This window comes from Eptatretus burgeri, chromosome 16 (assembly GCF_056783735.1).
Source record: "Eptatretus burgeri isolate ZD-2024b chromosome 16, Ebu_testis_v1, whole genome shotgun sequence".
Lineage (NCBI taxonomy): Eukaryota > Metazoa > Chordata > Myxini > Myxiniformes > Myxinidae > Eptatretus > Eptatretus burgeri.
This window is the reverse complement of record NC_140976.1, coordinates 63,586,586-63,597,744: the sequence shown is the minus strand read 5'-3', so window position 1 is coordinate 63,597,744 and position 11,159 is coordinate 63,586,586. Positions and strand designations below refer to the sequence as shown.

The window sequence follows — 11,159 nt, the reverse complement described above, 5'->3', positions numbered from 1 at the left end:
AGCACCAGCCCAGAGGGGAGAGCAGTACTCCATCAGGCTACGGACAAAAGCTTTGTAAGTGGTCAGGAGCTCAAGAGGGCCGAGGAAGGACTTTGCACGACGGAGGATTCCCAGTCGGCGACTGGCTTTTGAGGCAAGGTTGGAAATGTGACTTTCCCAGGAAAGGTCATGGCAGATCGTGAGACCCAGAAGCTTGAAAGAAAAGACTTCTTCCAGAGGATTGTTGAGAAAGTGGATGGTGGGGTTTTGTAAACGGTCCTTTCGAAGAGACATAGTGAGAGTGTGAGATTTGTCTGGATTGAAAGACATGTTCCACGTGTTGGACCAGTTTGTGATTTTATCCAGATCTGCAGTGAGCGAAGAAGCTGCTGCTTGCCGGTCTGAGGGATGACAGATGGTACGGCAGAGGGTTGAGTCATCGGCAAAGAGAAATAGAGGATTTTCCAGAGAGTCCGAGAGATCATTGATGAAAACCAGAAAAGAACAGGGCCCAGAACGCTACCTTGAGGAACTCCAGCCTGCACAGGAAGAGGGGATGAAAGAACTCCATTTAGGGCCACACGTTGACTGCGACAGGAGAGGAAGTCTGCGAGCCATGAGTGGAGATGGCCTTGAATACCATGGGCAGAGAGTTTGGTGAGTAGGGCAGGGTGCCAGACTGTGTCAAAAGCACGTGATATGTCCAGGGATACGGCTCGGATTTCCTGTCTGGCATTGAGGACCTCCATCCATTGATGGGAGAGCAGTAGCAGCATATCTAGGGTAGAGTGACCTGGTCTGAAACCAAATTGATGATTGGAAATCAAGCCATTGGAGAAGAGGAAGGATTTCATGTCTGAAGCGATGATGGATTCCATAACCTTGCTGATGATTGGGAGAAGGCTGATTGGTCTATAGTTACAGGGATCTGTTTTTGCACCTTTTTTATGCAGGGCAGTGATGTTAGCAGATTTCCAAGCAGATGGCAGATGACCTTGGGAAAATGAGAGGGTGAATAGAACAGAGAGAGGGTGAGCAAGAGCAGAAGAGCAGGCTTTGAGGACACGTGGGCTGATGCCGTCTTGACCGGTTGCAGAATCTGACTCGAGGTTTGAAAGCAAGCTCTCCACCTTGTCAGGAGAAAAGGATACAGAGTCCAGGGACAGTTGGGTGCGACTGGGTAAAGTGGGTAGAGATAGTGATGGGTTTGGGACACAAGATTTAGCTGCAAACACCGAGTTTAGACATTCAGCTTTATCACGTGTGGAATCAGCAGTGCGGCCATTTGAGGTAAGGGAGGGGATGGAGGGGGAACATACACCAGAAACAGATTTGATTAAACGCCACCAGGATTTTGAGGAGGGAGAGAGGTTTGAGAGTTCAGACTTGAGATGAGAAAGATGTTGTTTTCTGGCTCTCCTGAGGGTAGATACACACTTGTTCCGAGCTTTGTGGAAAGAACTGAGATTGCCCTCAGTTGGGTTTGCTTTCCATGAGGCAAAGGCATGTTGTTTCAGGACAACTGCCTCGCCACAAGCTTCAGTAAACCAAGGGCGGGAGGAAGGGTAAGACAACTGAACACGAGAGGGGATAAATCTGTGCATGAGGGAGAGCAAGTTTCTTTGAAAGAATTCCCAGGATGAGTTGATGTTTGAGAAAGTAGTGATAGGAGACCAGTCTGTAAGTTTGATGGCTGCTCGGAGACCCTGCCAGTCGGCTTGAGTGAAATGCCAGACTCGACGGCGGTGAGGTGGTTCTCTGATAACAGCCAGAGAGATGTCCACTTTAATAAGGACGTGGTCAGAAGAACCAATTGGAGCGAAGGAAGAGCAGCAGATATTGTCAGGGAAATTTGTCAAAATCAGATCCAGAAGAGATGGAGTACCATTGGTTGAGATCCGGGTCGGGAAGTTGACCGATTGAGTCAGTCCCAATGAGTCACAGAAAGCTTTTGCTGATGTCCCATGGCAGGTGAGAGAGGTACCCACACCTAGCCAACTGGCGTGATGACAATTGAAGTCGCCACATAAGAGGAAGAGAGAGTTTGGATGAGAAGATAGAAGATGGTCCATGTTTTCGGAGAGTGAGGTGTAGATGGAGTCATCACTGTTCGGTGGACGGTACAGTACACATATAAACATGAGGTGGGAGTGGAGGGGAAGCCGAAGCCAGAGGTATTCCTGGGGGTGTGGGGAGTGAGAGCAGTGCAGGGAGAGTGAGGAATAGAGTCTTTGATGAAGAGAGCAACACCTCCACCAGGACGAGGCTCAGGTCTGTCATACCGTAAGAGGGAGTAACCAGGGAGAGATACTTGGGAGTCAGACACGTCTTGGGAGAGGAAAGTTTCTGTTAGGCAGATAATGTCTGGTTTGTCAGTGGCAACCTGCATGGAAAGATCTGAAAGGTTTGAGCGAAGGCCCCGGATATTTGAGGTCCACACTTTTAATGAAGAGGTAGGGGAGGAGGCTTTGGTGCAGGAGGTGGAGGGGGCGGGGGAGGGTCGGACGAGGGACGAGGGGGAGGTAAGGAGGGTTGCTGAAGGAGTGTGGGGTAATGCAGAAGAGCGAGGGGAGGGGGCCGAATGAGGAGGAGAAAAGGCTCTGTGGTGCTGTGAGAGAGGGGGGACAAGAGACAAGGAAGATGGCAGTTGAGGATTTGAGGAGGTGGAGGAAGAGATGGAGGTGAGAGGGCAGTGGAGGGAGGCAGGTTGGTGGATGAGAGGGGGGGCAACTTAGAGAAGGAAGAGTGAGGGGGATGAAAGGTGGGAGAAAGGTGAGGGGGGAATTTTTGAAAGAGGTGAGAGGGAGGCTTGGAGGGAGAAGAGTGGCATGGTTGCTTTGAGAGTGAGAGTGAGGGTGAGGGGGGTGAGTTGGCACTGAAGTTGGAAAAAAAGAATGGTTGATGGAAAGCGAGCATCCATGGCAAACTGTGGTTTTTAAAAGTTTTAGGTCAGATATACGATTTAACACAATTCTTGATGGATGCAATGAAGGCGAATTCAGAGCATGGAGAGAAGAAGCGCTGTAATAGTTGGATTTTTAGGCAAGGAATGAAGGACAGGTCGAAATGAGAGCAGTCTGTTAAAATAGCAGAAGAGTAGTGCATTGTGAAACAGTAAAGAGTACTCACATGTGTGAGAGAGGAAGATGAAGCATTATAAGATCGTTTTTGTTGTTAATATTAATGTATGAGAGAGTTCAACAGATTAGGTCATGGAAGTGTAAAAAAAAAAAAAGAAATCGAGGAAGACGAGGAGGAAGTTAAGAGGAAGAAGTAGCAGAATCGGGAGAAGGTTGTTGTTGTTGTTGTTGGGTTTTTTTTTTTTTTTTTTTTTTTTTGAGATAAGAAAGAGATTAGTTGGGAGAATGGGGGATATTTGGAAAGTGGGGAGGATGAAAATTGAAGGTAATGGGGAGGATAGAAATTGAAGGTAATGGGGAGAAAAAACAAACAAAAAAAAAAAAAACGATCGAACACCAAGTGGAACCGGTAGGCCTCAAGCCTAGGACTAGGCCTCAAACACCAGGTGAGAACGTCGACATAAATACTCACAAAATAGCACGATTTTTGAAACAAAACCGAACTAGGAACACACATTAACATGTAGGTGAGAAAATTAAACAGTTAAAACGGGACAAATAACAACCGGAACTTAACTTTGAGAATGTCAGCAGGGAGCCCCGAAGGAGACCTCTTGCCGCTCAAAACCGGAACCGGAAGTCCGAATGTCCGGAACCGGAAGTCCGAATGCAAATACACCATCGGTTTGTCGATCTAGTTAAGTTATGGGTGGATGATTTTTGGACATGACATTTGACCTTGACCTTGAATACCTCGTGACCTTGACCTGGCCTTGCATGAAAATGAAAATTCATAGTCTACGATAACGTATCAAAAAACTGGAGAGGTAGTATTTTTTGTTCTCGAGATATTTTTGGATAAAGTTCAAAGGTCGTAAAAATGCAACCAAATCATGACGTCATAGACATGCCCAGGCTTGTCAGTTTACAGTCAATATTAGCTAGATTACGTTCAAACATGAATGGACTTGTCCAGCCAGGCCTGTTTCGCAGTGCTGCCGACAGAAAACAAGGTAAAACTGCATCGAGTTTTTTTGTCATACTGGAATACATCGTTTCAGAAGATTTTAAACACAAGTTCAATAAATTCCGTCAGGGATTTTTTTTTCTCGAGAACAAAAACCTTAAAACGTAGGAATTCGTCTGCAAAAAAGACGAATTCGTACGTAAAATCCAACTTTTTTGAAATACCGAGAAAACAACAAAAAAGTCCAGGCCTGCATCGATGAATCTGCCTTGACAAAGTTCAAGGCATCGCAACCAAATACAGAAATCGCAACCAAAACATGACACCATAACCTCAAGACTAATTGCTACTGAAATAAATGAAAAAATCATACATTTTTTGATTCAATAGTTCATTTTGTCAAGACAAAATATTATCACTATCTACAACAAGCAAATTAAAATATGAATATAACACAGAATCATACAAAAAATTCATGAATACAATTTTATCCAAGATCGATAAGTTTAGTCTCCATTATTAATTTTTGTTTTGCTAAAAAGTTTGCTAAATAATCGTTTTGTCGAGGGGAAGGAAACATGTTCAAGTCACAAGATATAGATAAATCTTAACGGGTTTGCCACTTTCTACATAAACTGGTTATTTTAGCATTATCTTGGTCACTAATTTAATAACGAATTCTTATTCCAGAACCGACAACTAATGGTAGATCGGTCACACACAGAATGTCTGAATTTTCAATCCAACATCTGTCCACATCCAGTGGCCAATTGAGATATTTAGTAGGACCGTGGGGATGCATGAAATTGATGTAACAGTCACCATACTCATCAGAAATATCCTCTACAAGTCCAATCCATGGATTTTCGTCATAGATAGCACAAACATAATTTTGCTTATTGATTTCAAACTCTAGTCCTGATTCATCATCTACCTCATCAGTTTCGCCATCGACTCGAGTCGCACGTACAGTTTTGGGTTCTTCTTCTTGTTTGCTCAGTTTGAATGCTTTTATACTCGATTTTGATGATGGAACAAATCGATGAAATTTTTGAGTACCGGCTTCGCATTTTCCAGGCTTTCTTTCAATTTCAGTTCGTAATCCTTAACAATACCAGGCTGTACATTGATGAAGTGAATTCCTGGAATTCATGATAGCATTGGAAGTTAGGATCGCATCTGCTTACGGGCGTTGGAGGCTGGCTTTTGTTAATAACCTCTTTACAGTTCCGCCTAACACGTCACATGCACTTTTGCCATGTGAAGTAGCAAAAAAGTTCCACTCAGCATTGATTCCAAAGTCCTCCAAATGAAAGCACAGGTTCAAAAAATTATACTTATTTTTATATTGTCCCATGCATCCATCAAATGTCTACGTCATGATTTGGTTTCGTTTTTACAACCTTTGAAATTTGGCCGAAAATATGTCGAGAACAAAAATGCTACCCCTCCGATGCTACCCTCCAGTTTTTTGATATGTTGTAGTGGACAGTATGAAGTTTCATTTTCATGCAAGGTCAGGTCAAGGTCACGAGGTCTTCAAGGTCATGAGGTCTTCAAGGTCACGAGGTCTTCAAGGTCAAGGTCAAATGTCATGTCCAAAAATCATCCACCCCTAACTTAACTAGATAGACGAACCGATGCTGTATTTGCATTCTATGGACAATTACCTTTCCAACGACACCAAAATAATCGAGATCGGGCAAGGGGTTGCTGAGATATGAGGATTTGAATTTTGGTGGAAACACGACATTCGTCGAAAAGGTCAAAAGTTCTCAAGGTCTCGTCAGCACATGTCGGATTTAGCTAAAATTTTGTATGTGAACATAGACTATCATATGTAACATACATGCAAAAAATTGTCCAAATCTGAGGGGGTCGGATTGCAACCCTTGCGTGAACTGAGTTAGAATGACCCATCAACGGTTTCTCACGGAGTGCTTGCTTCAGTGCTTAAGCTACTTGGTGAGCGCTCTACAAGAAACTTTGTAACCGAACACATTCCTGATGCAGTGAAAAACCCAAATGCAGGTGTTGTGTAACCTGTTTAATAATACGGAATGGGATCGCCCTCTTTCTATCAAGTAATCTGATTGGGTGCGAGTGCAGGATTTGCGAGATCTACAAGAAACTTTGTAACTGAACACATCCCTGATAGTCCGGCAGATATGGGAATGAATTGTGCCTTTGATGATACAATCATGAGCTTTGGCACACTGTTAGAGCATGCCCGAAGGAAGATATTTAGCTATAGGGCCAACACAGAATTGTCCTGTGGGCAAAATGGTCGCCATTTTCCAAAATGGCCACCACCAGTTGTTTATTTTACCAGTAGCTCAGGCTCGAGACTACCTAAGATATTGATTCTGGTGGCTAATCGTACCTTTTCAAGGATGAGGAATGCAGTGGTACTATTTACAACATGCTATAACTACTCTAACAACTACTTAACTGCATATATCTAGCTTTCAGTGAAATAAGTAATAGTAAAATTATAAACGCATTTAATATTGGTGGAGTTATACATGTACATGTTTTGAAACTGTGACATATAATGAGAGTCCAATGCAGACACAATGTTTCCTTTATAATATTTGGTAATTTATTTATATGAGCACACAGTTCATGAGATTATGCTGTATCTTGCAAAATCTACAGTGCATGTCCCATTGTTGTTTGACATGTTAGTGGAGAGGGCAAGTCGATGAAAGTCCTTCCATTATTAACCAGGTAAGGCCTTCCATGGTAATATTACAGGTTTTCAATGAAATGTAATTGTTATAGGCCAAGGGTCGGTGGTGAGAACGGCCACCAGGTGGGGGAGGTTACGTCGTCTCCCACCAAACCCCCGGAATCATAGGCCATCGCTCCGGATAACTCCGCGAGCCGGTGGGTTGCGTAACCGACCACGGAACGCCAATATCTCGACCGCATGGCGTAGGGTTATTCGTCTGGAGCCAAAGTACCGAAGTATCCACGCAGTCTCGTCTTCCAAGGATCCACGCCCTCGGAACGCCTGGTCAAACTGGATTTACCCGACCGGCAGCGGTAAGTTTACATTACCGACTACCGCTTTACCACCTACCTTTCAGGCCCGTTGCAGTCGAATGGGGCCTGCCCAGGACATTCCGGCTATTCTTACCGATTACCGGAGATGAAACTGAGCTTATACTCAGATCCGGACCACGCTGGACCAATGTAAGGAGGGACGGAAACAGACTGGGATAATTTCTCATAAATTTATTTGCAGTAAATCAAAAGACACAGAGGCGAGACTTCAAGCGAATATGCAATGCAGTATTTACAATGTTGCAAAAGCACTTAAACAATTATACTTATAGACAGGCCCACACGCATACAAAAAGGAAAAGAAACCCAGAATCTTTATTGGACCCTCACAGCCGTGAGGAGAGATGAGCTGGGGGTCAGAGTTCGGATGGGCACCTGTGGGTCATCAAAAGGAAAGCGTGCTCTGGGATGCGGCACCTGCCAAGGGTCGTCCGCCTGATCCCAGTCACACGTGCGGGAGCCTTGGGTCGTCGCGGAAATCAGGTGGTGAATAGTCGGGTCCACAATACTCCTCTCCCCGTAACAGCCACTGCAAACAAACACGACTGTTCCACCACCGAGAACAAACGCGACTACCTCAGCCAATGCAAACAAACTCGACTGCCTCCTGCCCCATGCACAAACCGACTCGGGGCAAACTAACAAACCACGACTGACTCTTTCAGAGAGCCTCCGAGACATGTGTACTCCCACCACGGGGAGGGGCTCTTGGCGAAAATCACCTGGCTGTCCACCCCTCATTGGCCAACGGGCACAGCCTTTACGGGGCGGGGCCTTGGCCCCTGCTAGGAAACCCCAGTTATTCCTCCATGTGGCTTCACTCGCGAAGAGTAACAGGGTACGCTGAAAGAGTCAGTGGAGTCACCATACAAAAACCGCCCTTCGTGGTGTTGGGGAAATTATTACTCTCTAGACAAGAAACCTTTGCCTCAGTCTGAGTAGGTCAAAGTGTTTGTGTTTTTCCTCTACTGTTCTACTATTTAGTTGTTAAGGCCTACCACCTACTTATAATCTTGTCTTTCTTTGACACTTTGGACATTGCTTGGGTTTCTGAAAGTACAAGGTGACCAGGCCGATAAGCTGTGCATTCTGTTCTTGCGATCAAAAGCCCTCTCTGCTTATAAAATGGAATGGATATTTGGGGAGGGGAGGATGATCTGAGGGAGAGCAAATAAATGGTACAGAAGAAAGAACTCCTTGTGGACATTGATTATTACTGGACTTCTGTGGTTTATTTTATCCCGATACATGCAACACTGAGTCGGCTAGACGTTGAATCCTCGAGGAGGTCAAGATCCCTCAACAATCTAAAGAATCCTTTCGATCACGACGCGGTTCGAGGGTAGAAATCCACGTCAGTGGGGACCGAGGACCTGAACCACGAGGCCCCCTCTCGGCAAGTCAAGGTACGAGCAGCCAACGGGTGGTGACGGAGCGTGATGGGCAGAAGGGGTCGTGAAGGTGGGGTAATTTATGGCTGATTCGATGTATTAACCTAACAAGAAAAAAAACATCACAACGCACACATTCGATGCTCCCACTAGACAAAAGGAAGGGACCTGTCTCACACGTACTTACCGTCATAACTAACTTTTGGCACCTGTATGTTGAGTGCTCATGGTTTCAATATTCGTAAGATAATGTTAGTTTTGAGTACACAGTCCACCACAGTGGCAAAGGGCAGTGCACTGAAATGCTGCCTTGACATATTTGTACTGTCCTCTGTACCCCTTTTTGCATCCACAGCATATGAGTTCTTGACAGGCCTGGGTCGCTTCTGGCAATGTGATCCAGTGAACTTCCCATCCACCTGTGTCCTTCTTCTTCCACCCCCAGCCACCTGGGGATGGGAGTTCCGGGACTGCAACCATCATCTGTCCCCAGGAGTGACCAGCTTGGTTGGCAGCTGTCAGGGAAAATAACTCAATTTCCACAAGTTGAATCAGCATACCAAAGGAGAATCTTTATTTTTGTCTATACGGAGGAAGAACATTGAATGCTTGACTGAAATATTCCAATGGACTTCAATGAAACATAAGCCTGAAGCAATTCTTCTTATACATAACTTGACATTCCAAAGAATGGGAGGGAGAACTACAGGGTTAGCTGATAAGCATGAGGCAAAAGAACTCCAACTGTAAAACGTGTCCACTGGGTGAAAGAGAATGACATAATCATGGCAAAAGTTGCAGTGTTATCAACCAGGTCACCCTGTTTCATTGCAAGGCATTCCTTTTATCAATATTTAGGTAAAGGGTAAAGGGAAACATAACTGACAGCCAATTCGAATATAGCATAAAAATTAGATTTATAAAGCACCAACAACAATTATAATTGAGAATACATGAATATAATTATTTTTTCCTCCACAGCAGCTCTCTTTGTGTCCTGAATCAGTGCTGCTTGTGTTGGAGGGAGTCCTTCAATGTCTCTACCTTTCTGGGTGAACAGCTGATTGTGTGCCTTATTGACTGATTCCAGGCTGCAAGTACGGTCATCGAGCAATACCAGGAATCGCTCCAGAGACTCCATCCAGTTGTCTATGGTGTCTGAGGTGACATCATCAAAGGCTCGATGATCAAAGCTCTGGCTTGATGAACTGCATCATTGTCAGCATCGTACTCGCATGATTTCCCTAATGCAGCACCAACATCCTCATTGCACACGAGCACCACATCGCGACCTTGCTTGTGAGCATCCATGTCTGGGAAGTAACCCAGTATTCTGTTCTTGAGTTTGGTTGTTGTGTACACACCCCGTCACATGTGTCCCCAGTTGTTCCAGTCTGGGACTGTATAGATTTGCCAAGTCTGTAAGCTTGAACACTGGTGCAACCATATTGTCCTTGCGCACTTCCTCAATATAGGCAACAAGTCCAGCGAATGCAATTCCATGGTTAACAGTGTCTACATTAGATTATTGCGTCTTTGTGCTCCTCGCTTTATTGTACAGAGAGGCAAGACACTGAGCATGGTACTTAGCCTCTTGGGCAATGAGATCTCCAACACCGAGTTTGGATAGGAGGTGTTTGTCCTGTAGTTTGAGGGCACACTGCCTCACACGAATGTCAAGTTCGAATATTGATGCATTATGCAAAACATCTCTTGCTGCAGATTTGCCACAGAAGAAGCATGTCTGTTGAATGAGTTTCACGTTCAGTGCTCTGACGGGTGAACTTGTGGGTTTCTGGGTCATCATCGTGGTGTGTTTTCCTCTTTTCAGCCCTCTGAAGTTTTGTTTTGTTATACTGCAGTCTGCAGGAGTCATGCCATTTGGCTTTGTGAACCTGGAATGCTGCCTCAATGCCCTGACCCTCATCCAGTTGTGACAGTTTCAGTGTTCTTGGCAGGCAACTGATATCATCGAATGCTACAAGATGCTCAGCTATGGTCCTGTATCCTGCCCCATCTGTGCCACGTGCTGAATTATATGGACATGTCAGCATCTCATCTGTGTCTTCTTGACACAGAACACATTTGTTCCAGTCTGTGGTCGGGTACTGTTTACCTGATGAGCTTGGCTCATCACAGTTCTCCACCTTGTATAGTTTGGCCATTGTCCCTATGCACTATGCTACTTTAGAACAGTATCTACTAGTTATAATATGAGCACAGTATGTACTAGTTATACCACCACCACTCTACCATAAGCTAAAATTTCCAGGAAAATATGTTGGCTGCCACCACAGTCACAGTCCAGGTCAACTGAAAGCATACAGATAAACATGCAGATTAGGTGTTGTTACTTGGTGTACACAGTACACAAAAGCTGTACTAACAATATAGATGATCATTGTGACATTATTATGATGTTCTGTGTGAATATGCAGCAAAATATATGAATACACATAAACATAATTATGAGGTCAGCACACAACTCATGGGCTAATTCTGAAATTCCGGAAAATGTGCAAAACTCTGCTAATATTTGATGGTTTACGATTGTTTAATTCCCTGAATGCTACATATATGTAGTTTGGTAGTTGCTAGAATGTTATAAATAGTACCACTGCATTCCTCATCCTTGAAAATGTACGATTAGCCACCAGAATCAATATCCTAGCT

The 11,159-nt window shown here is 44.5% G+C and overlaps 1 protein-coding gene across 5 annotated transcripts in view; it reads right to left on the bottom strand.

The window, feature by feature from the left end:
• Positions 1-11,159, bottom strand: part of LOC147011202 (solute carrier family 2, facilitated glucose transporter member 5-like) — a 176,360-nt gene that overhangs the window by 29,201 nt on the left and 136,000 nt on the right. For 3 of the 5 annotated variants that reach the window (XM_085859993.1, XM_085860000.1, XM_085860002.1), the window contains one exon: positions 7,252-7,624. The exons of 1 other annotated variant lie outside the window; for it this stretch is intronic. In XM_085859993.1, coding sequence (XP_085716119.1) covers positions 7,541-7,624 — 84 coding nt within the window. In that variant the 3' untranslated portion in view covers positions 7,252-7,540. One more of the 5 variants, XM_085859994.1, reaches the window with a different exon arrangement.